The 27,444-nt window shown below is 39.6% G+C and overlaps 1 protein-coding gene across 1 annotated transcript; it reads right to left on the bottom strand.

The window, feature by feature from the left end:
• Nucleotides 1–237: 237 nt before the first annotated feature.
• Nucleotides 238–23,544, bottom strand: LOC109889891 (pituitary homeobox 3). Its single transcript, XM_020481683.2, has 4 exons — nt 23,303–23,544; nt 8,809–8,935; nt 3,619–3,824; nt 238–1,657 (listed from the first exon to the last, which is right to left on the bottom strand). Exons 2-4 carry the CDS (start codon nt 8,915–8,917, stop codon nt 1,091–1,093), a joined length of 882 nt encoding a protein of 293 aa, XP_020337272.1. The 5' UTR covers nt 8,918–8,935; nt 23,303–23,544; the 3' UTR covers nt 238–1,090.
• Between the last annotated feature and the right edge of the window lie 3,900 nt (nt 23,545–27,444).

Below are 27,444 nucleotides of genomic sequence, written 5' to 3'. Positions count from 1 at the left end.
ACACGTGGAAACCATGTGTTTGTATTTGATACCATTCCACTCCACTCCATCCATTACCACGAGCCCGTCCTCCCCAATTAAAGTGCATCCAACCTCCTCTGATAGAACATAGATGAAGTTATGCAGTACCTGTAAGGAAAACGGGTGACTTTCTTTCAATAGTACTCACTTTCAGCCCATGTGTTGTTCATAAAAACACATCATTTTTATTATGTTAATGAGACAAAGCAGGCTACACCAGGAAAAAAGGCTTGTTTTATAACAACTGCACTCTTACATACATTTTTACAGTCATGGACTCCCTTTTTATAACACCACACAAATCTATATATTCAATGGCTTTTTTAGACTTTTCTTTAAAAAGGTTCTGATTTTGGATATTATTTCTTTTGTTTGAGACTACGTTGTGCTAGCTCCTCTCTCCTTTCTGTTCTGACCTTTGACACCTGATCTTCTGAGGGGATTGGAATTCATAACAAAATTACAATTCCTAAAGGAGGTACTCATAGTACATCAACCTAGGGTCTGCTCTTCAAGAACATGCTTTTCTCATCTCCAAAGTACTACGTTTCATGGATAGTTTTGCCACATACAAAACAAAAAAAGTCCATTATATACATCCTCATATTGGAACCACAGGTCATTTTCCCGTGATGGTGGCAAGCGTCACAATGATTTCATGTTTGGCCAAGATGTTGACCACCAGTGCAGTTGAAGCATCCAGGTTTTCTTCATTTTAAATTCACTCGAGTCATGCAGTCCCAAAAAAATGATATTGGATTAAACTTAGAAATCCTTTTTGACAGTTGGTCGGTTCAGCGACAAAGTCTCAGCGTATTTGAGAGAGTTCTTTGAAGCGTGGTGGTCCATCAGGGGATTTTCTTCTAACTGTTAAAGCTTATTCCTGTTGTGTAGCATCAGTTAGACAAACAGCGTCTTGTTAACTAGTCCATGGTGATGACGATGTGTGCAGTTAACTCTGATTCACTGATGGAGCATAGCAGGGACCGGGAGGAGGAGAGGGAGAGGGGGCAGTGGGTCTGAGAGGTTGGGGGTACAGGGCAGGCTGGGTGGGAGTGGGTACATGTCTTCATACCGGCCGGTCCACTGCATACTGGCAAGGGCTTAGGTTGGAGACTGTGTTTTGCACGGCTGGGTAGGCAAAGTTGGCGTGCTGCTTGGCCTTCAGTCGGAGGCTGGCCAGGCTGGAGTTGCAGGTGTCTCTGTACATGTAAGGACTTGCAGTGGAGGCATATGGGCAGGTGGCGGCGGTGACCGCTACTGAGTTCAGCGTGGAGCTATTGAGGTTGCCCAGGTTGCCCAGGTTGTTGAGGCCCGAGCCGGGCACCCCGGCCACCGCCGAGGGCACCATGGAGGAGGCCATGTTCATGGAGGGGATAGAGCTGGGAGAGGAGAACATGGGCTGGGAGGACAAGGGGCTTACATTCATGGAGTTGAAGAAGGGGAAGCTCTTGGCTGACAGTGGACTGCTGGCCAGACTCTTGGTGGCCCAGTTGTTGTATGAGTAGCCAGAGTACATGTCATCATAGGGCTGCATTAGTCCATTGAACTGGGCACCGAAGCCGTTTTTACACAGCTCAGCCTGTTGGTTCCTCTCCCTCTTCCTCCATTTGGCACGGCGGTTCTTAAACCATACCTGAGGGAGAAGGACAGAAAAGGGAAAAAAGGAAAATAGATATGGGCTTATCTTTTCAGCCTAATCTGAGGTGGTAAAAATTGTTCTGAAACACAATAACATTTTGGTTTGCAATGGCTGACACTATGATTTCTTTCAAATAGTTTAGGCAAGATTCAGTATACTGTAGCTGCAGACTTTTTAAAAGAAAGAATAATCTGGGAAACTAAGTTGAAGTGTATAATCAAACAGTTATATTAGCCATGGTTTATTAAAACAAATTATTCACTTATTTGAATTATGAGCTCCCAGTGAAAGAAATGTCAAGCTGGAGCGGTCTTCACATTTTGTAATTTTAAGGTCCTATTTTTGGAGGGTATAAAACGGATTAAAGTTTTAATGGCAAATCTAAAATGAAGGTACTTAATTCAGTTCCCAATTGGGGAAATATGAATTTGTCCCTGAGCGTTCATTTTGTGGTGGAACTTTCTCTTTATTCTCATAAAGACTTCAAAACTAATTGAGAAGCAAAATACCTTTATTATAAGAATCCAATACAAAAATGATATAAATGGACTGTGTAAAGTTAAAAATCTAATTGTATTAATTAAAATAATATTATTCACATTTTAGTTATTCTAATAAAAATTATTAAAAAGCCACCAACACTTCTGAGGCTAACTCATCTCCCTCCCTTCCTCATCTAATGCTGCTGTGCCAGGCATACAGTATCTAATCCAAACCCTTAGTCTGTGTCTGCCAGCCGGGAGAACAGGCATCTGTTGTGATAGTAATAGAATGCTCTGGACTATTGAATGTGTGGGTACAGTGTATATAGCAGTGAGTTTTCCATGGCACCCATTGACAGTAGGGGAAATCCCGCTGTTGAGGAAGATTTCTCTCTCCTTTAAACATGACTCTGGGGAAATGTTGTTTAGGTGTTCATGGAAACATCTGAAAGTCAAATGGTCGGATGGGGGGGGGGTTGTGGCAAACCTTACCTCACTTCCCTAAAACTGTCAAATGACTGACACGATCAGACACTCGCTGTAACCTAAGTTCCCACATTCATTGCTTACGACTCTGCTAAAATCTATTTATCAGAATTCGGACAAGCTCTGACATATTTCATATTATACATTTCATTTTATAATACTGTGTTGGTTTAATTTAGTCTGAGCTGTATTGATATTATTAGAATCCAGTCTCCTTGGACTCAGGACTCTCTGTACTGTAAATATACATGTGCAGTAGCAATTAGAGTTTTATTAAGCACATTGTATGCAGCTATGTACTGTACATACATATTTGTAGGCAAGGAAGTAGCCCGCATGGATATAGAGGGAGAGCAAGTGGTTTGTTATTCAAACATTTATAACAAACGCATTCTGTGTTAAATGCCATAAATCAAGATGACAGGAGAAGTATTCTGTATATGCAGGGGGAATCTGTGTCCATGTGGGATTAGCAGGGAACAAGTGGGGTCCTGCTAGACATTAGGACGTGTGTGGTCTGTTGTTCTTTCAAAATAACAACCAAGACTGTGTGCTATGTGACCTTTAATCTAGCCAACATGAATTTGATCCATTACTAGGCAGGAAGGCAACGATTGTATTGTCATCCATCAAAATGTGAGCCCACCTGCTCCATACTGGTGGTGACCAAACCTCTGGGCTTGAGGGGACATTTCAGGGTCAGGAGCAGATCGACACACTTCTGACCTTTGTGACATGTGAAGCCTAGTTTTAGGTTGTTGAAGTCAAATTGCAACATATTTAAATCTCTGCTTAGTTAGGTACATTTGTCATCTTTTAGATATGTACCCTCAGGTGCCTTTTACCTTCCGAATTATGTTGAAATTATATCAAATCAAATTTTATTTGATTGAGTCCCACAAATGTATTGTTGAATAACACCTAAACCCTAAGGAAAGTGGGTTTGGATTATTTCACTGGCTCAGTAGTGATTCTGTGGGGACTCACCCTAACTCGTGCCTCTGTGAGGTTGGTCCACACGGCAATCTCCTCCCGTGTGCTCATGTCGGGGTAGCGGTTCCTCTGAAAGGTGGCCTCCAGCTCCTGAAGCTGCTGGCTGGTGAAGTGGGTCCTCTGCCTGCGCTGCTTCTTCTTCAGAGAGCCGTCCTCTGCATTCGACTCGTCTGTCTGGTTCTGGTGGGACTTCTCTGTGTCTGGGAGGCAATAACATGGATCAGTAGTTATAATCAGAACAAAATGTGGGCCCAATACATAGCAAATCCTCATTTTTTATCGCATCCTAACTATCTACATTTGTTTACAATACTTCCAGACTTGCTCAAACATGTTTTTGACAAATTGCATATTTCCATTCCCATCCAATATCAAGTATTTTGCACAAAAGCAGCAATCATCTCTCCAGAGTGAGGTGTCTTCCCATTAAAAAGTTATCACACTTTCCACTGTCCTCTTTTATTTTAAATTAATTAATATAATGGACATTTTATCCCATGCTATTTGAAAAATAATGTGTTGACATATTTGAAAAATAATATGGGAATTGTTTACAGTTTACACCTACTGTATTAGATTTGTGCAGTTCTGTTTGGAATATTTCAAGATTCATTGACAGTATGTATTCTCTTCTCAGAGTTGTCAAAAACAGATCAATAATTTAAATTGGCCCTGAAACCCATCTGGCACTAACACCAGAACCAAACAGACATGTTTTGTCTGCCCGTGATCCTTTCTCTCTTCATCTGAGTTCCGCAATTTGAGGACCCCACAGAAAGAGTGAAATTAGTTGGCTAACTAATCCCAGGGATCAGGCTTTTGTTACCGGGCAGGTTTCGGACTGTTTGGCAAGGGTTTATCTCTCTGAGAGCAGTAAGAAATAATCAGCAGGGTTTAAAAGACTCTGCAGCGCCACTGGCAAAACCAATAGGACCAGACTTTTGCAGCTATCTACCAGTAAACTGACACTGGTTAAGCCATTACTTAAGCCAAAAACCATTTTCCATCCCATGTCACAATCCAGGAGAGAGGGCATATAGTATATATATGCCTTCTACTATACATTTGTACACCACCATCAATATTAGCCCATGTGCTATAGGTGTGTGTAGTGTAGCCAATTGATTTTTATAAACTGGGTGGTTCGAGCCCTGAATGCTGATTGGCTGACAGCCGTGGTATATCAGACCGTATACCACAGGTATGACAAAACATGTATTTTTACTTATAGAATGTATGTGTGTGTGTGTGTGTGTGTTTGTCAAATATACCCTGCAGATTTTGGGACAGCAACTTATTGGGTCAGACTGCTAGTCAATCAGCCAGCCAATAAACAAACCAACCAACTAACAGTCAGTCCTTCTTAATGCCCACCACCACTTGCACAACTGATGAGATGTTTGAGAATGTCTGAAGCCTTGTGGATTTATCAATGCCAAGCACACTGCCAGACACAGTTGTTTGGCAATTCAATCTGAATTTAAAAGCTTAATCCCTTGGGCAGGCGAAAAAGCACCAATGTAGCAGCATACTGTGTTATGCAAATGCATGCACACATGCTTTGAAATGCATGCATGCTTTGAAATGCATGCATACATACCCACAAATGCTTGTGTATGACATATATTATACGCTATTACCTCTCTAGGCTTTGCATTATGCACTAAGGCCCCAGCAATCTGAGGCATATTCTAATCACTAGGAGTGTCCTTGAGAATTGAGAGGCTTTGTTTTGACTAACTATACATTTGTGAAAGAAATTTTAAAATTCCCAGCTACGTAATCAAAAGTTGTCTGAATAAAATATGCCTATTGTAACCAAGCCTCTAGATCTATACTGTACAGTTATAATATGTGTTTGTCATTTATAGAAATGTAACTCATTTTGAAACTACAGATGTCACTTGAGTGTGCTAATGCCCATGTGCCATTTGTAATTGAATAAGGCCTAATTTAATAAAAATCACCAATATGTATTACATTTCTGCATTTAGTGGATACACAGGTTAGGGTTCTCATAATATGTATCCAGAAGGATATACATGGTTACTTGTTCAGTGCAAGCCTATATCTTTTTTATAAACTGGATTCCCATGAAGGTGGACACCTGGATCTCAACTCTGAAATATTAAGGTACCTTCAGAAAGAATTCACACCCCTTGACCTTTTTCCACATTTCGTTGTGTTACAAAATGGGGTTGGAATGGATTTAATTGTCATTTTTTGTCAACATTCTACACAAAATAATCTGTAAAGTAAAAGTGGAAGAACAATTCTAACATTTGGAAAACATGAATGAAAAATGTAACCCTATTATATCTCGATTAGATAAGTATTCAACCTCCTGAGTCAATACATGTTAGCATCACCTTTGGGAGAGAATAGAGCTTTGAGTCTTTCTGGGTAAATTTCTAAGAGCTTTCCACACCTGGATTGTGCAACATTTGCCCGTTATTACTTTTCAAAATGATTCAAGCTCTGTCAAATTAGTTGTTGATCGTTGCTAGCCATTTTCAAGTCTTGACATAGATTTTCAAGCTGATTTAAGTCCAAACTGTAACTAGGTCACTAAGAAACATTCAATGTTGTCTTGGTAAGCAATTTCAGTGTATATTTGGCCTTGTGTTTTAGGTTTTTGTCCTGCTGAAAGGTGAATTTGTCTCCTAGTGTCTGTTGGAAAGCAGACTGAACCAGGTTTTCCTCTAGGACTTTGCCTGTTCTTAGCTCTATTCCATTTATTTTTATCAACAACAAAAAACTCCCAAGTCCTTGCTGATGAAAAGCATACCCATAACATGATGCAGCCACCACTATTCTTGAAAATATGGAGAGAGGTATTTAGTGATGTGTTGTGTTGGATTTGCCCCAAACATAACACTTTGTATTCAGGACAAAAAGTTAATTGCTTTGCCAAATTTTCACTCTGTCAGTTAGGTTTTTAATTTTTATTTCTTATTTAACCTTTATTTTACTAGGCAAGTCCGTTAAGAACAAATTCTTATTTACGGCCGACTCCGGCCAAACCCTAACCGGGACGACGCTGGGCCAATTGTGCGCCGCCCAATGGGACTCCCAATCACGTCCAGTAGTGATACAGCCTGGAATCAATCCAGGGTCTGTAGTGATGCCTCTAGCACTGAGATGCCGTGCCTTAGACCGCTGCACCACTCGGGAGCCTATAGGTTAGCATTGTGGAGTAACTCCAATGTTGTTGAGCCATCCTCAGTTTTCCCTTATCACAGCCATTCAACTCTAACTGTTTTAAAGTCACCATTGGCCTCATGGTGAAATCCCTGAGCGGTTTCCTTCCTCAGCAGCAACTGATTTAAGAAGGACGCCTGTATCTTTGTAATGACTGGGTGTATTTATACACCATCAAAAGTGTAATAAATATCTTCACCATACTCAAAGGGATATTCAACGTCTGATGTTTTTTTTATTTCTACCCATTTACCAATAGGTGCCCTTTTCGTGGCATTGGAAAACCTCCCTAGCCTTTGTGGTTGAATATGTGTTTGAAATTCACTGCTCAACTGAGGGATCTTACAGATAATTGTATGTCTCGAGTACAGAGATGAGGTAGTCATTAAAAAATCATGTTAAACACTATTATTGCACACAGAGTCTATACAACTTATGTGACTTGTTAAGCACATTTTTACTCCTTGCCATAACAAAGGGGTTGAATACTTATTGACTCAAGACGTTTAAGCTTTTTGTATTTTATTAATTTATAAATATTTCTAAAAACATAATTCCACTTTGACATTAAGGGGTATTGTGTTTAGATCAGTGACTCAAAAACGTAATTTAATCCGTTTTAAAATCAGGATGTAACACAACAACAACAACAAACTGTCAAGGGGTGTGAATAATTTCTGAAGATACTATAATATTTTAGAGGTGAGGCCCAGGTGTCCACCATCATCCAGTTTACTTCAAAAAATATAGGCCTATACTGAACAAATAACCATGTGTATCCTTCTGGATACATATTGAGAACCTGAATCCTAACCTGAAATGGACATTGAAAAACAAACTCATCGTTCAACTTTATTAACTATGCCAATATCACAAGAAAGAACAATGAATGGTTTATTTGTCAATATCTAATTTCAACTAGATACAACTTTTCTAGAATGAATATTCCATAGTCAGTGAACAATACAAGTAAGGTACAGTACATTCGACATATTGCCTCTTGATATTTGGCCCCCACACACCTCGTTATCTTGATGGTTTTAGTGCGTAATCCGTGGTTCATTTACAGTATATGCGGGTTCTCCTAAATCCCTGCACTCACTCAGGACCGTCCATTTCGGAGTAAGTTTACATTAGTCACACTAATGGAGTCTGTTGCAGACCCTGGATCCACAGAGATTTCATCTATTAGACCGCACGGGTATCACAAATATTAGCTTTTTCTCTCTGTCAAATGCTTAATTTGTTATAAATTGGCATGCAGGCGGTTGAAATGCAGAGGCAGATATTTAGCTTTCAAGCCTGAGCAATCGTAGTTGCTCGGGATATTATTGTATGTCTAGGCCTATGACATTCGGCTATATTCCGTTCATCACGCACCGATATGTTTTAGCTTGTTTTTTAGGTTTCAATTGAGAGTTATTAATAGACCTACAGCATATCGGCGCTTAAAGACACGCACACGACAAAATACCAAAAAGCTCCGCCAAAGCGTAAGGGGTCCATGCCAAATGTTTACAATAGCTTCCATTAAAGTCTATAGTCGCTGCAGTTAATAACTTTTGATTTATAAAAGCCAAACGAGAAGAATAAACTTGCAACTTGGGTTCATTAAAGAAAATAACAATTATATAATGTGAATCATAGGAATATGCGCTATAGGTCTACAAAATAATAGCAAGCCAAATAATATTATGGTTGAATTGATATCCACACAATCACGCACATTAAAGGCGACAATGAATAGCCTAATAGCTATTGCAAGCTAGAAATTCGTCCTGATATTATTATTATTATGATTATTATTATTATAGCCTATTAGGACATTATAATTCCCATTATTATTATCAAATGATTCGATTGGTTTAGACCCACAGGCATTAACATATATGCCTATTCTTCATCCAATGTCAGTCTGAGGACAATTTATCGGTCAAACACTCCTGTGGACAAAGCATTTGCAAGGTAAACGTGGAAACTGACCGCTGTTGTCTTGGCCTTTGCATCCCTGATCATGTTGAGGCGTCCCAGAGTCTGAAAGCGATAGCGCTGGGCTACGGGCTTCACTGTCTGTCAGAAGGTTAAAATCCATAACCTCGGCCGCCAGGCTCTGCAAAAGGAAGGCAATACATTTCAATATTAGTCAATATGGCAAAATAATACAAGTATCCTCATAAGTTTAGACCTCCAACCGAATTGGCATGACAAATAAATAACAACAATAGAAAACAACATCAGAAAGATCAACTAATGACAACAATAATTATGTTAATAATAATGTAATAATAAGCCTGGATATGTAATATAAGAAATAGCAGTTCTGACATTTCCATATCAACACAAATTAACGAGTGAATCTGCTGTCTATGAATTTCACAAATTCTCTTAACTTTTTAAAATGTGACAAACTGTTAGTGCTAATGATAGGCTATAGGCCTACTGAGCAGGCTGTATAATATTCTCATATTTTGATAACATTCAGGTTGCTGTTTGACTTTACTTCTATTTTGTTTGATTTATTTAACCTTTATTTATCGAATTAAGGACATGCAACGGTCCATCTGTGACATAACTATTTGATTAAATGTAGGCCTGTATTCCGTGGTAATTACTACGAATGTGTTCTGTTAGTTCTATTTTTGTTCCTTTGCAGTTATGTAGTTAAAATATATGGTGACCGTTCAGACCTAAATAGCAACCTCGTGAGGGAGACTGATACGTAATAGAGCCTAAAATAACAGGTCGTTTATTTATACAAGCGCAGTTAACACCTTGAAGATATGGGGACACAATCACTCCCTCAAAGCTTCTTGAGATTTATGATGTCGTGGCTGGGTTTAACGACGGGGTAGGTTCCAATCCACTTAGCCGCCTCTCAACTCGTTTATGGGCACTCCCAAAATGGGAGCTGCACCTAACGTGCATGGTTCATACCAAATAAAATAAAATGTTCAAAACAAATTGTATTTGTGAAATGGGCCGAATACAACATTTGAATACTTTAGTGAAATGCTTACTTATTTCCCAACAATGCAGAATGAAGAAAAATTAACAAAAGAAAAAAAGAAATAGTAAGACAATACAATTACAATAATGAGGCAATCTATGTATAACCAATACAGGTGCCTAGTCAATGTGCAGGGGTATGAGGTAGATGAGGTAATTGAGGTAGCTGAGGTAATTGAGATAGTATGTACATGTAGGTAGGGATAAAAGAGTCTAGGCAATAAGGTAGATAATAAACAGAGTAGCAGCAGCATATGTGAAGTGTGTGTGTGTGTGACATCAATATATATGTGTGTGTGTAGGCATATGTAGTGTGTGTGTGTGTGTGTGTGTGTGTGTGTGTGTGGTGTGTGTATGTGTGTGTGTTGTTGTGTCAGTGTGTGTGTGTGTGTGTGTGTGTGTGTGTGTGTGTGTGTGCGTGTGTGTGTGTGTGTGTTGGAGTGACAGTGTAGTACAGTATGTGTGAGTGAGTAGAGTCCAGTGAGTGTGCACAGGGGTAAATGCAAATAGTCTAGGTAGCCATTTGATTAACTGCTGAGCTGTTTTACGGCTTGGTATTAGAAGCTGTTCAGGAGCCTTTTGGTCCCATACTTGGTGCTCCAGTACTGCTTGCCGTGTGGTAGCAGAGAGAACAGTCTATAACTTGGGAGGGTGGAGTCTTTAACAATTTTTAGGGCCTTCCTCTGACACCGCCTGGTATAGAGGTCCTGTATGGCAGGGAGATCGGCCCTAGTGATGAACTGGACTCACTACCCTCTGTATCGCCTTGCGGTCTGATTCCAGGCAGTTGCCATTCCAAGAAGTGATGCAGCCAGTCAAGAAACTCTCAAAGGTGCAGTTGTAGAACTTTCTGAGGATCTGAGGGCCCATGACAAATCTTTTCGGCGCATCGATTTGAGTATGTCAAGAACTGCAACGCTGCTGGGTTTTTCATACTCAACCGTTTCCCATGTGTATCAAGAATGGTCCACCACCCAAAGAACATACAGCCAACTTGATCAATTGTGGGAAGCATTGGAGTCAACATGGGCCAGCATCCATGTGGAACACTTGACACCTTGTAGAGTCCATGCCCTGGCAATTTGAGGCTATTCTAAGGGCAAAAGGGGGTGCAACTTAATATTATGAAGGTATTCCTAATGATTTGTACACTCAGTGTATATATACATATATATATATATATATTTATATATATATATAGAGAGAGAGAGAGAGAGAGAGAGAGAGAGAGTATATACAGTTGAAGTCGGAAGTTTACATACCCTTAGGTTGGAGTCATTAAAACTCGTTTTTCAACCACTCCACAAATTTCTTGTTAAGAAACTATAGTTTTTGCAAGTCGGTTAGGACATCTACTTTGTTTATGACACAAGTAATTATTCCAACAATTGTTTACAGACAGATTATTTCACTTATAATTAACTGTTTCACAATTCCAGTGGGTCAGAGGTTTACATACACTAAGTTGACTGTACCTTTAAACAGCTTGGAAAATTCCAGAAAATGATGTCATGGCTTTAGAAGCTTCTGATAGGCTAATTGATGTCATTTGAGTCAGTTGGAGGTGTACCTGTGGATGTATTTCAAGGCCTACCTTCAAACTCAGCGGCTCTTTGCTTGACATCATGGGAAAATCAAAAGAAATCAGCCAAGACCTCCGAAAAAATATTGTAGACCTCCACAAGTCTGGTTCATCCTTGGGAGCAATTTCCAAATGTCTGAAGGTACCACGTTCATCTGTACAAACAATAGTATGCAACTATAAACACCATGGGTCCACGCAGCCGGCATACCGCTCAGAAAGGAGACACGTTCTGTCTCCTAGAGATGAACGTACTTTGGTACGAAAAGTGCAAATCAATCCCAGAATATCGACATAACCTGAAAGGCAACTCAGCAAGGAAGAAGACACTGCTCCAAAACCACCATAAAAAATCCAGACAACGGTTTGCAACTGCACATGGGGACAAAGATCAGGTCTGATGAAACAAAAATAGAACTGTTTGGCCATAATGACAGTCGTTATGCTTGGAGGAACAAGGGGGAGGCTTGCAAACCAAAGAACACCATCTCAACCATGAAGCACGAAGGTGGCAGCATCATGTTGTGGGGGTGCTTTGCTGCAGGAGGGACTGGTGCACTTCACAAAATAGATGGCATCTTGATGATGGAAAATTATGTGGATATATTGAAGCAACATCTCAAGACATCAGTCAGGAAGTTTAAGCTTGGTTGCAAATGGGTCTTCCAAATGGACAATGACCCCAAGCATACTTCCAAAGTTGTGGCAAAATTGCTTAAGGACAACAAAGTCAAGGTATTGGAGAGGCCATTGCAAAGCCTTGACCTCAATCTCATAGAAAATTTGTTGGCAGAACTGAAAAAGCGTGCGCAAGCAAGACCTACAATCCTGACTCAGTTGCAGTTAGGAGGAATGGTCCAAAATTCACCCAAATTATTGTGGGAAGCTTGTGGAAGGCTACCAGAAACGTTTGACCCAAGTTAAACAATTTAAAGGCAATGCTACCAAATACGAATTGAGTGTATATAAACTTCGGACCCACTGGGAATGTGATGAAAGAAATAAAAGCTGAAATAAATCATTCTCTCTACTATTATTCTGATATTTCACATTCTTAAAATAAAGTGGTGATCCTAACGGACCCAAGACAGGGAATTTTACTAGGATTAAAATGTCAGGAATTGTGATAAACTGAGTTTTTCAGTAGTCAGACCCTTAACTCATTACTTTGTTGAAGCACCTTTGGCAGCAGTTACAGCCTTGAATCTTCTAGGGTATGATGCTGCAAGCTTGGCACACCTGTATTTGGGGAGTTTCTCCCATTCCTCCAGACGTGACGCTTGGCATTCAGGCCAAATAGTTCAATCTTGGTTTCATCAGACCAGAGAATCTTGTTTCTCATGGTCTGAGTGTCCTTTAGGTCAAATCAAATTTATTTATATAGCCCTTCGTACATCAGCTGATATCTCAAAGTGCTGTACAGAAACCCAGCCTAAAACCCCAAACAGCAAGCAATGCAGGTGCCTTTTGGCAAACTCCAAGCGGGCTCTCATGTGCCTTTTACTGGAGAGTGGCTTCTGTCTAGCCACTCTACCATAAAGACCTGATTGGTGCAGTGATGCAGAGATGGTTGTCCTTCTGGAAGGTTCTCTCAACTCCACAAAGGAACTCTGGAGCTCTGTCAGAGTGACTGTCTGGTTCTTGGTCACCTCTCTGACCAAGGCCCTTCTCCCCCGATTGCTCAATTTGGCATAATTCAAGAATTATGAAGACCACTGTGTTCTTGGAGACCTTCAATGCTGCAGACATTTTTTGGTACCCTTCTCCAGATCTGTGCCTTGACACAATCTTGTCTCAGAGCTCTACGGACAATTCCTTTGACCTCATAGCTTGATTTTTGCTCTGACATGCACTGTCAACTGTGGGACCTTAAATAGACAGGAGTGTGCCTTTCCAAATCATGTCCAATCAATTGAATTTACCACAGATGGACTCCAATCAATTTGTAGAAACATGTCCAGAATGACCAATAGAAACAGGATGCACCTGAGCTCAATTGAGTCTAATAGCAAATGGTCTAAATACTTATGTAAATGTCTAAAAACCTTTTTTCTCTTGTTCATTATGGGGTATTGGGTATAGATTGATGAGTAAAACTATCTATTTAATCCATTTTAGAATAAGGATGTAAAGTAACAAAATGTGGAAAAAACCAAGGGGTCTGAATACTTTCTGAATGCAGTGTATATATACACTACATGGTCAAAAGTATGTTCGTTGAACATCTCATTCCAAAATCATGGGAATTAATATGGAGTTGGTCCCCCCTTTGCAGCTAGAACAGCCTCCATTCTTCTGGGAAGGCTATCCATGTTAGAACATTGCTTATGTGACTTGCTTGCCATCAGTGCATTGGTGAGGTCGGGCACTGATGTTGGGTGATTAGGCCTGGCTCGCAGTCTGTGTTCCAATTCATTCCAAAGTTGTTCAATGCGGTTGAGGTCATGGCTCTGTGCAGTCCAGCCAAGTTCTTCCAGACCGATCTCAACAAACCATTTGTGTATGGACCTTGCTTTGGGAACAGGGGAATTGTCATGCTGAAACAGGTAAGGGCCTTTCTCAAACTGCTGCCACAAAGTTGGAAGCACAGAATTGTCTAGAATGTCATTGACTGCTGTAGTGTTAAGATTTTCCTTCACTGGAACTAAGGGGCCTAGCCTGAACAATGAAAAACAGCCCCAGGCCATTATTCCTTCTCCACCAAACTTTACAGTTGGCACTAGGCTTTCGGGCAGGTAGCGTTCTCCTGGCATTCGCCGAACCCAGATTAGTCCGTCGGACTGCCAGATGGTGAAGCATGATTCATCACTCCAGAGAAGGTGTTTCCACTGCTCCAGAGTCTAATGGAGGCTAACTTTACAGCACTCCAGCCGACGCTTGGCATTGCGTATGGTGATCTTAGGCTTGTGTGTGGCAGCTCGGCCATGAAAACCCATTTTATGAAGCTCCCGACAAACAGTTATTGTGCAGACGTTGCTTCAAGAGGCAGTTTGGAACTTGGTAGTGAGTGTTGCAACCGAGGAGAGGCGATTTTTATGCTCTACGCGCTTCAGCACTCGGTGGTCCCGTTCTGTGAGCTTGTGTGGCCTACCACTTCGTCCTAGACATTTCCACTTCACAATAACAGCACTTACTGTTGACTGGGGCAGCTCTAGCAGGGCAGAAATTTGACGAACTGACTAGTTGAAAAGGTGGCACCCTATTACAGTGCCAAGTTGAAAGTCACTGAGCTCTTCAGTAAGGCCAATCTACTGCCAATGTTTGTCTACGGAGATTGCGTGGCTGTGTGCTCAATTTTATGTGGTTGATATAGCCAAATTTGAAGGGTTGTCCACATTGTAGAATACTATGAAATAATAAATAGGGAATCATGTAGTAACCAGAAAAGTGTTAAACAAATCAAAATATATTTTATGTTTGAGATTCTTCAAAGTAGCCACCCTTTGCGTTGATGACAGCTTTGCACACTCTTGGCATTCTCTCAACCAAATTCATGACCTAGTCACATGCAATGCATTTAAATTAATAGGTGTGCTTTGTTAAAAGTTAATTTGTGGTATTTCTTTCCTTAATGCATTTGAGCCAATCAGTTGTATTGTGACAAGGTAGGGTGGTATAAGATAGCCCTATTTGGTAAAAGACCAAGTCCATATTATGACAAGAACAGCTTAAATAAGCAAAGAGAAATGACATTCCATCATTACTTTAAGACATGAAGGTCAGTCAATCCGGTCATGAGGACCGCCACAGGAAAGGAAGACCCAGAGTTACCTCTGCTACAGAGGATACGTTCATTAGAGTTAACTGCACCTCAGACTCTGTAAATGCTTCACAGAGTTCAAGTAACAGACAACTCAACATCAGCTGTTCAGAGGAGACTGCGTAAATCAGGCCTTCATTGCTGCAGAGAAACCACTACTAAAGGACACCAATAAGAAGAGGAGACTTGCTTGGGCCAAGAAACACGAGCAATGGACATTAGACTGGTGGAAATTTGTCCTTTGGTCTGATGAGTCCAAATGTGTGATTTTTGGTTCCAATCGCCGTGTCTTTGCAGAGTAGGTGAACAGATGATCTCCGCATGTGTGGTTCCCACCGTAAAGCATGGAGGAGGTGGGGTGATGGTGTGGGGGTGCTTTGCTGGTGACACTGTCTGGGATGTATTTTTCAATTCAAGGCACACTTAACCAGTATGGTTACCACAGTATTCTGCAGCGATACGCCATCCCATCTGGTTTGTGCTTAGTGGGACAATCATTTGTTTTTCAACAGGACAATGACCCAACACAGCTCCAGGCTGTGTAAGGGCTATTTGACCAAGAAGGAGAGTGATGGAGTGCTGCATCAGATGACCTGGCCTCCACAATCACCAGACCTCAACCCAATTGAGATGGTTTGGGATGGGTTGGATCGCAGAGTGAAGGAAAAGCAGCCAACAAGTGGTCAGCATATGTGGTAACTCCTTCAAGAGTGTTGGAAAAGCATTACAGGTGAAGCTGGTTGAGACAATGCCAAGAGTGTACAAATCTTTCATCAAGGCAAAGGTTGGTTACTATGAAGGATCTCAACAACAACAAAAAAAAAGAGATTACTACATGATTCCATATGTGTTATTTCATAGGTTTGATGTCTTCACAGTTATTCTACAATGTAGAAAATAGTAAAAATAAAGAAATACCCTTGAATGAGTAGTTGTGTCCAAACTTTTGACTGTTACTGTATATATATATATATATATATATATATATATATATATATATATATAAAGTATTTGGTCACCTACAAACAAACAAGATTTCTCGCTCTCACAGACCTGTAACTTCTTCTTTAAGAGGCTCCTCTGTCCTCCACTCGTTACCTGTATTAATGGCACCTGTTTAAAGTTGTTATCAGTATAAAAGACACCTGTCCACAACCTCAAACAGTCACACTCCAAACTCCACTATGGCCAAGACCAAAGAGCTGTCAAAGGACACCAGAAACAGAATTGTAGACATGCACCAGGCTGGAAAGACTGAATCTGCAATAGGTAAGCAGCTTGGTTTGAAGAAATCAACTGTGGGAGCAATTATTAGGAAATGGAAGACATACAAGACCACTGATAATCTCCCTCGATCTGGGGCTCCACGCAAGATCTCACCCCGTGGGGTCAAAATGATCACAAGAACGTTGAGCAAAAATCCCAGAACCACACAGGGGGACCTAGTGAATGATCTGCAGAAAGCTGGGACCAAAGTAACAAAGCCTACCATCAGTAACACACTACGCCGCCAGGGACTCAAATCCTGCAGTGCCAGACATGTCCCCCTGCTTAAGCCCATCTGAAGTTTTCTAGAGAGCATTTGGATGACCCAGAAGAAGATTGGGAGAATGTAATATGGTCAGATGAAACCAAAATAGAACTTTTTGGTAAAAACTCAACTCGTCGTGTTTGGAGGACAAAGACTGCTGAGTTGCATCCAAAGAACACCATACCTACTGTGAAGCATGGGGGTGGAAACATCATGCTTTGGGGCTGTTTTTCTGCAAAGGGACCAGGACGACTGATCCATGTAAAGGAAAGAATGAATGGGGCCATGTATCGTGAGATTTTGAGTGAAAACCTCCTTCCATCAGCAAGGGCATTGAAGATGAAACGTGGCTGGGTCTTTCAGCATGACAATGATCCCAAACACATCGCCCGGGCAACGAAGGAGTGGCTTCGTAAGAAGCATTTCAAGGTCCTGGAGTAGCCTAGCCAGTCTCCAGATCTCAACCCCATAGAAAATCTTTGAAGGGAGTTGAAAGTCCGTGTTGCCCAGCAACAGCCCCAAAACATCACTGCTCTAGAGGAGATCTGCATGGAGGAATGGGCCAAAATACCAGCAACAGTGTGTGAAAACCTTGTGAAGACTTACAGAAAACGTTTGACCTCTGTCATTGCCAACAAAGGGTATATAACAAAGTATTGCGATAAACTTTTGTTATTGACCAAATACTTATTTTCCACCATAGTTTGCAAATAAATTCATTAAAAGACAATGTGATTTTCTGGATTTTTTTCTCATTTTGTCTGTCATAGTTGAAGAGTACCTATGATGAAAATTACAGGCCTCTCTCATATTTTTAAGTGGGAGAACTTGCACAATTGGTGGCTGACTAAATACTTTTTTGCCCCACTGTATATATATACATTATAACAGCAGTACAATTGGTCTTTGCCTTGTACCAAAATTATTGAGGTAACACTGCCATAAGGGACTGTGTGAGTGTATGTGTTTAAATCAACATTTTCATGCAAATCTCTGTCACTCTATAAGCCCCTCTGTGGCTGTGGACCCTTTCACTCCTCTGGTGTGTCTCTGTGAACTATGATGCGAACGAGTCACATGGTGGCCCATAGTGGCACAACATCGAATCTCACTCACTTGAGCTGAATACTTACTGGGGAGACTTGCTATTATATGTAGTACACATTTCCCAGTCATTTTCATTCAAGTACTCTACTGGTTAGGGGCTCTGATCTGATCAACCAACTTGCTGACCATCATCATTTGCAGACTAACTTGATGGAGAGCTCGTTGTCAGTTTGAAGTCCTCAAACTGAGCCACCACATCAAGCAAACACTGTCTGTACTTCTGTTTCCCCTTCTTTTCATTTCTTCAGAACATTCCTGACAGCCCTCTGCTCATCGATGTGAATGCCTCTGCCCTTGACATCTCAGGAGAAGGCCTACATGATGAAACCTCATCTCCATGCAGATAAGCCTAACAAAAATATTTGTATTCCACTTCAAAAGTTTCAAGAACTGCACGGATAAAACTAAGTGTTTTATGATATGTCGTGTTGGTCGAGACTTTAAGATTGGAATTCACCGTGACAGAAAAAGAAAGTGAGTCCAACAAAAAATATACACTTACAATCCCTTAAGTTCAAGCATGTTTAAAGTTGCCATGCATCATGATTTTTGAAGTTAGAAATGACAATCAAATTATTTTCAAAAGATATCAAATATAAAACGTGATGTTGTTTGGTACAAGTAGACAATGATAAATACATACTTATGCCAATGCAGTTCTCTCCTCAATTTGTCAGAATCTTTATTCCCGTGTGTATTATACTCAAACTATTACACCATCACCCTTAGACTCCCACATGACATCCATGACTTATAAATGTAACACTGCAGGAAAGCGTTTGAAGAGTAATGACCAGGTAAGCCCATATCCAATCACAGTGAGGGAAACTGGGAGACACAGGAGGCAGTGTTGTGATCATGTCCGTATTGCTCGAATACAGGTTAGAATGATACATGTGAAAAGTGCCGTGCAAAAGCTGATAAATAGATGTTTATCCTTCACAAAGTATAAAGCATTTAGGAATGTATTATTCTGTGGTGTTAGTATCTTTCCCAGTGGCGTTGTTCAGCCCCTGAAGGAGAGAAGGGAGATGGAGGATAAGGTCAATCCTCACAGAGAGATTGCTTTCCAAAATGTACTGCTTCTGTGTTGAGAATAGCTATATTGCTAATGAGGTTCTGATATGGTTTTGTGGGCTAAAGTTGACTTGCAGGTCTAATGGTATTTCAGTTGATTGTACTTTACAACCAGTCTAAAATGATATAAAAGATTATTCTGAAATCAATACAATTACTTGTCAAAGGTAAGTAATCAAATATATGTCTTGCTTTTGATTCTCTATTGTGTAAGCTTGTTGAAATTAAATGTAAAGTTGTTGAAATCAAAAGTCAATATGTGCCAGACATATCTGTTTCGTCTACAATAAAGTCCTAAACTGAAAAATAACCCAGTCTCATTGCAAAGCAACCCATAGCAAAACTCAGAGAATAGTTGCCTGACAGAGAGCAACAGGTGCTGTCCTTTGCTTTGTGTGTAGGGCTATGCCACCAGAGAATAACAGTATTTTGGTCAGAAATATGAATATGACACAGTCAGACACATATCCACTTTGACAGTGATGTATGGGACCATGTCAGAGCAGTGCTGAGAGAGGCTGGGATGTTTGGCAGGGAGTGCGGTAACGCTCGCCCGTCATTTTGCCTAGAACAAGGTGTCAGTGTCCCCTTCAGAGCCGCGACATTATTATATTTCATATTCCAAATCAAGTCCCTTCCCTAGAATTAGATAAGGCCAACAACCCATCATGGGTCTAACAAGGACACATTGATAAAATGGACCCTATGCTTTTATGAATTTCAAGAGACACGGAATGGAATGTCCCGAGTTCACCCCAGATTTGCAATAATGTTGTGTTATTTAGTGCATGTGCATTCATATTATAAAGGTTATCCTTAGTCATAACCTAATGACTATAGGTGCAATGTCCTATATGTTTATAGGGTATGTTATGATGATGACTTAATTAATTACCAATTCATTTCGTTCATTGTTATCTGCTGATATTTGACGACATCCGTCACAATATCAATCAATTGCTTCACCTAACATCTCTGAAAATGTAACATTTTCCCCATGGTGGCCCCTTTCATTTATCATAGAAATGTGCATAAATGTGTAGGCCTACAGTTGAGAATGTATCCTTTCCTAAAAGTTAAATCAGAGATGCCTGATTATGTTGTCAAAAGGCATGCACTCTATTTCAATCCATGAATGACTCATAATTAAGACATATTGTATATAACCAATTGTTCACCCCATTGAAATAAGTGAAGTCAATCTAGTCACTAAATGTGTACAATGGTAATAATGCATGTATTATAATAGGAATAATTACTACAAATCATGATACTATTCATAGTCAGATTATAAATCATTATTTTTTTCATGTTCAATAGTCTACAAAAAGGCCTACTTATGTTGATATAGCTGTTGGCTATACCAGATACTTGATCGTAACCTGACATGCTGAAATGTTACAGGCAAATTGTTTGTCTGACAAACATAACCCATAGCGATTGACTGTGTAACCTTGGTAGTTCAACAACTTTATTAGAATTACTGTGATGTTTTCTAAGGACTTGCTCTCGTGCTCGTGCGCCATGCATTGTTAAATTGGGAGCAGTGTACCACCATTCTCACCATCCACATTCAAACTCTGTGTCCCACTGTTTTCTGTCTCCACAATGCGCGTTAAGAGCATAACACATTGCTGTAAGCACAGATGGAAGTGCACGTTCACTCATATGAACTGAATGAAGTTGAACTCGTGTTCAACTCTTCTGCGCAAATCAACATAAGTAGGAGTTGATGCGAGATGGGGTCTCTAGTTTGCACAAGCAGAGCGCTTTGCATAAGCAGTAGCCTATACGAAATCGGTCTCATTAAAATATACATCTGATAATAAAAAAAAATGGAAGCAGAAATCCTCTCATTTTTCAGGAGATTGCTGGTTCCATCTGTTGTTACGGCAGAGGCAGACTGCAGACTGCTTACATTTCCACGGACTTATTCCATTGGAATTATTCATAAACGCGTTGAGAATTAATTCCTTGGATTAAGACTTGATTAAGATGTGTGTCACTTTGCTGTCTGAGAACATATTAAGGGCCTTCTCGAGGAGGCGGCAGATGGAATTTCGGCCCAATGTTTGTAGATGTTAATTTCTCCCCTCCTAACATTCATTTGCATATTACTGGGAGTGGCAAAGCCTGAACTCGTATTTCTCAATTTCCCAAGTTATTTTCGGAGCAATTCATTCGATATTATCAAGTCCATTTTATTATTATTATCATTATTAGGCTATTAAATGTTGTATTTATCAGAACATTTTAAACATGCACATATATGTTTTATTACAGGGTATTTGCCACTGAAATTACTGAGCTGGTAGGCCATGTGAATAACTTTATAGCTTTGTCTGGACGTTCAGATTCACAATAAATTGTTCAATTAATAAACAGAAAGCAATCTGAAATAGGAGCAATTAAAAATATAAATTGTCCTATATCTACATTTTGAGTGAAATGTATAATGCTAAATCTAGATGTAGCTTACAAGTAGTCTACTATACAGGGACAATTCGACAATATCAACATTTAATAATGGGCCTATAAGAAATAACTGCTAGGCTAATTGTCATAGCTTGATGGCTGAGGCTCATAGCATGATCACATTTTACATTATCAAAATTATAATGACCGAGAATCATAGGTTATTTGGAAGACAATGTTGCTCCCTAAATTATAGGCCTATCCCTTGTCTCATTTTAAATCGACATTATCCCATGATTTGACGTTGAATTAACAGAATAGGCTACGCCAAAATGTTTCGTTCCAACAACTCAGTGGTTTTAATTTCAAAACCGTGTGATTCCTTAGGCTAATACAAATATATGTTTTATAATACACAAATGATCACATCTAATATTATCTTGATCTTTAACTTCACATGTGATGTGGAACACGTGTCAGACTGAAAACTACAAAATAACATGCATTAAAAAATGACATGGCCTAAATAATCGATTCTTAATAAGTTATAATGGTTTGCCATTTGACCTCTTAAAATCGAAAAAATTGATTGACACTTGTTGTTCAACGTTGTAGGATACTACTGAAATTATTTTTTTCTTATTCCCACAGAAGAAATATTAAACAGCCAATTTATATATCACTTTTAAAATACCCCTGTATAGGCCTACCATACAGAATAGGCCAAGCTGTGTAAGACACGTTGCAATCAAATAAATTAAATAAATTATGATTGTCATTCAAATTTCTGCATGACATATATCTAAAGAATTGTTCAATTAGTGTAAACATATTAGGCTATAGTGTTAGAATGAAGTAGTATAGTTGAATTCGTAATAGCCTATATCCTTTTAAGGCCTATGTTTTCCATGACGAAAAATGCCACAAATATGGACCCAGGAAAGGATTGTTAGCCTATATGAAACAATAGCAATGATTTATACTTAAATATATGCTTGAAAACAAACCATGTTCAGGGATGATTGAACGCACGCATGTTTGTATGGAGAGAGTTCCGAAGCTTAGACGCGAGAGCGTAGAGGGGGCGCAGCTCTGCCTTTCTTTCTGAGGTCTCTTGTCGCTCGGGAGCACCTGCCTCCTATCAATTTCGGGTAGATCCCCAAAAATGTTTGACCTCTGAAATAGTCTCACAGAGAGCGCCCCCCATGCAAGACAAAATCATACTAGTTGCATTTCGAAAGAGTTTATAATTTGGACATACAATGGGAAAAACGTGTTAGCATGTATATCAATTCTGATATGTTAAATGCTAGTAAACAAATATATTTATTTAACTTTAGAAAGATGGAAACAGACTTATTTTTCAACTGAATTAAAGCAAATTTACGTTTCACAAGAGGAGCATATGCAAGGTTAAAAAACGTTTAGCCGTTTACCTACTAAGAAATTAATCAAGGCCAATATTAGAGATCATTTTAGATACATTGTGGTCTACACTTTCAGTGTTATTGTCAAGGTATACAGGCTAGCCCTAATAGATGTATGTTTCATTCAGATAAGGTTTTGCATTATGGCTATGGTTATAGTAACAGAGTGCACTCTTATATGGAACCTAACTCTTGAGTTTGTAGGGCCAGATGTGACACATCATCATCATCATCATCATTAATAATGAAGTAAACTTTTAACATGAGTCTATTTATTTTACCCTGGTGAATAAAAGTTTAACCACGCAGTTACCTAAATCATGTTAACGGACTTACCGAGTATCCTAAACCTTTGGTCAATAACTTTAGAGTTATATGCTGGTAAAGTTTGAGTATGTGAGGTGGCAGTTTCAGACTAGCAACACTACTACAACAATGTATAGGCTACGTTATTGATTGATAGTTCAAACAAGGGCAATCTACTCATTTGCTTGCCTACTGCACATGCTGTCATAACAGACACAACCGCGACATTTGGAGTTGTACTGGGAGACTATCCTACTTGCACTTACATGAAATCCCGGTCTGGTTAAATTAATCCCCCGAAAAGGCAAGCTTGATGTGGGTTAATGGTTGTCCGAATGAGATGTTGCTGACATGAAGAAAGTTCCTCTGTTTGTAAAGTAAAAAATCGTCAGTTTCCCTCTTTCAATGCTGTCAGACATGAAGGCAGTCGAAGAGTGAAGGCTTGATCCCCATACAGCGGGGGACTGACTTTATGCTAAATATCTTGTGCGACAGGTCCACTACAGAAAGGACTGCCCACTTCACCGCTTTTACTTGCCCGGTACCAACTCCACAGTGCGCGCTCGGGCGCAAGCAACCCGCACACACACACATACGCACGCACATACACGCACACACGCACACACACACACACACACACACACACACACACACACACACACACACACACACACACACTCTCTCTCTCGCTCTCCCTTTCTCTCTCTCTCTCTTTCTCTCTCTCTCCCTCTCTCTCTCTCTCCCCCTCTATCTTGCAGCCATGCACTCTCACATGAATGCGACCTCTCCCCGCCACTTTTCTCTGTATTCTCGGCTTGCGTAGCTTTTCGATTCGCTTTGTCCAGGTGATATCGAGCTGAGTCAAAGTAGCCAAATATTTGATTGTAGTTCAATTTCATCATTACGACAAACGCATGGCGACAAATACTTTAGAATAATGAAGTTTCTTTCTTGGATGTATCATTATTGATATGTGAATAAGGCTATAACGTGACAGCTACGTGTAGGTTAAACAGGTATTGAGGGTTTTCAACCTTCCACGCACGACGGAACGCTCGGTGCCATAGGAAGGAGGGGAGAGAACATGGACTTAAAATAATATTTGGTACCCATGTGCATTAATAGTAACAACTAATCTTATTTAATTCCCCCAAAATCCAGATAAACAGCTTTCGCCTATCTGTGATTAAGTAATTAATTGATGATGCAAATGATGAAGTTTGCCAATGCATTTGAATTCAAACTTAGGATATCCAATATGGAAGTTCCAGAATAAGATGATCCGCCAAACAACACCCATGCACTCCCTGTTGACATTGTGTGTATTGAACCCACTGCTGACAAATTCTTCCTGCACAGAAAATTCTCCAGTGTCAAATCAACACTGAGTGTGTTAAATTGAACACTGTCCCAGTGTCTATATGGTCCACATTTGTCAGTGTTAAATTAACACTGCGATTAGTGTAAAGCCTTATTTGCATATTTCCTTGCCCTTGCCTTTCAAGTGAATTGTACAGTTACTACCCATGATTGTATTTGTTAGTGACAGAGACATGGTTGTTGCATTCATTAATTTCTAGCCCTGTGGCCTTCACCAAGTGAGATCCTAAGTGAATATGTTATCATTAAAATTAAATGATTTTAAGACAATACCATAGATATTCCACAAGGCCTTATTTTGAGGGCCTAGTTTTACCCTAATACAGTGGCCTGAAACTCATGGTTTACATTCCACATCAGACCTGCAAGTCACATTATGCTGGCTTGCAAAGGGATGTGAAATTCCTATTGGAATACAGCCAGATATCCAACATTTATAGTTTCTATTCACCCACAATCTACATTCAGAATGACTGCCAGGGTTGGGGAGACTATAGATTACCTAAAGCATGTAAACTGGAACAACAATTTCAGTAACCAGTGCAATAAGTCCAAGAAACAGATTGGATTAGTTTAGAAAAATCTATGTTATTTATATTTGAGTAGCACAAGATTAATTAACCAATCAAATATATGCAAAAACAAAGATATTGAAACAAACAATTCTAAAAATCAAGCTGCAATAGAACATTATGGGAAATATGATAATGATGGGCCTGGCTTTGGTTCAACTCTGGTTATTAACACCAACACTGGGGTTATTTTACACCACTGAGTGTTAATTTAACTCTTACAAAGTTAATTGAACTCCTGAATGAAAACTAGAAATGTTAAACTGAAAAATCAACACTAGTTAACACTGGCCAATTTTCTGTGTGTTCTTTGTCATTTGCCCAATGGCAATCCAAACTGTATAGAAGGACTACCTTGTACATATCCATAATTTTATGTCAAGTAGCCAATATTGGCATAGGATTTAGTCACTGGCGAAAACTAATTGATTTGAAGGTCCATCACCATTTTACGAGTATTGTCTTCAAAATTCCAAATTTGTCTTTGGCTTGTAATCACAAATGTCTTTGATAATAGCCTAAGCTTTATACAGTATCTTATTAAGCACCAATAGGCTTACTGTGCCTTAAACCGGATTTTGCCAGATTTCTTACAACTACCTGGCAAACAAGGCATATGCCTACGCCAAATTCCATCAAATGAGGCCACTGCTGCCTTAAAATGAATATATGAGTTAGATTCAATTGCCTGAGAAATATGACAAAGGAATTCTATAAGCAACTCTGGTTTCATTGTCAACTGATGACTAATGTTGGCGTTAGTTTTAGCAGTCTGTAATAGAGTAACTATGAATAATGATTAGTGTTACTTACATAACATATGCCATTTAGCAGACACTTGTATCCAAAGCAACTTACAGTAATGTGTGCATACATTTGGGAATGGGTGGTCCCGGGAATTGAACCCAATATCATGGCGTTACAAGCTCCATGCTCAACCAACTGAGCTACAAAGGACCACTTCCCAGATATCTTGAGTAAATATTTGCAGTTTGGATGAAGTAAATGTAATCAAAAGAAATCCAGATGTTTCACATAGTGTGGAGAAGAAGTGTGGAAACAGAATGACGGGGACATTCAGTCAAAACATATCACACTATGGGTCAAATGAGGACACATCATAATAGGCAGGCAGCGCAACATTCCATCATAAATTATCATTCAATAGCCTACTTCTTTTACATCGTTGTCCATGATTATGGAAGCATGATTCTGCTGTTTGGAGAATACATTATCACATTGTTTCAATGTGCAAACGGTTGAACAATTTTTGTTTTGTTGATGAAATACGATCATCTAAAAAGGTTCCAGGTGTTTATTTGTGCTAATCTGACAGATGTTCACTACAATTTGTACAAAATATAACCTATTGGTTGAGCATACCACAAATGTCATGTATGTACAGGTCTATTACTGACATCCATAAAGATGTCAGTCATACACCTGTACATACATGACATTTGTGGTATGCTCAACTCTCTTGTTATTGCTTCAATGGGGTTGCCCTGTCTATGACGTGCATTTATTTGCAGATGAAATGTTGCAATTACAAACCCCACAGGTGATCAAACACTTAGCAAAAGAGCAAATAGAGGGCTTTGATTGTAAGGAGTTGCTGCTGCATGTTTTAAACAGAAAGTAATACTTTCAGGTTAGAAACGGGCCACTGACATCACTCAGCGAGATAAGGGTTTTGATTTAGTTATAGAAAACCCTTCAATATCTTTACACTGCACATAGAAACATAAATGCTTTCATTTTCCACCAAAATGCAGTTTATGCTGCACTGTAGCCTAACGTTACATTTAAATGTTTATATTTTTACATTAAGTTGTCCCTCCTTACACGGTTAATAGGCCTATCTATTGATTCATTAATCATTATGGAATAACTTTAGTGCCTACATTTTCTAATGCTAAAGAATAGCACAGCCATAAATGCATAAGGAAACATTGGCTCCAGAAATAATTTTGTATGATAATTTCATCATACTGGGCCACCAACAGAATCAATCAACCAAAACCTTCATACATGTGTATCAACAGATGAACCAACCATATATAGGTATTGGGGACATGGGCTGCAATGACAGCTTGTGTTGTTGTTTACACCAGATTACAAAGATGAAGATGACAAAAATGAAGTGCTGCAGTCTTTTGCATTTCCAAGGATGCTGACCATAATGCTTTCGTCATCACGAACACTCAATCAACCTTGCTTACGGTTAGTCCCGCCCATTTAGATTCCTTGATTTCATGTCGCTAGAGTAGTTGGATTCATTAGCTTATGGATAAGTCAACAGAAGTTTATGTAGCTAGTTATGATAAATGTAAAAACACGTCCGTCTTCTAGTGATTCAAGGTATTTTTTTCCAATAGGAATTATATTTCGTCGGCCTAGAGAGCTGTCAAACATAACAGGCGATTGGCTTAGAGTTGTCAAACCATCCCAGTGCA

The sequence above is a fragment of the Oncorhynchus kisutch genome, linkage group LG4, assembly GCF_002021735.2.
Source record: "Oncorhynchus kisutch isolate 150728-3 linkage group LG4, Okis_V2, whole genome shotgun sequence".
Taxonomy (NCBI): Eukaryota; Metazoa; Chordata; class Actinopteri; order Salmoniformes; family Salmonidae; genus Oncorhynchus; species Oncorhynchus kisutch.
This window is presented reverse-complemented; position numbering and strand designations above follow the sequence as displayed.

Bases quoted from the DNA above. Each gene is read 5' to 3' on its own strand.
- LOC109889891 (XM_020481683.2), bottom strand. From the start codon at position 8,917: ATGGATTTTAACCTTCTGACAGACAGTGAAGCCCGTAGCCCAGCGCTA. The intron at 3,825-8,808 runs GTCAGTTTCCAC...ATTGCCTCCCAG, and splicing joins CAAAGGCCAAGACAACAGCG to ACACAGAGAAGTCCCACCAG. The intron at 1,658-3,618 runs GTGAGTCCCCAC...CTTCTCCCTCAG, and splicing joins TCACAGAGGCACGAGTTAGG to GTATGGTTTAAGAACCGCCG.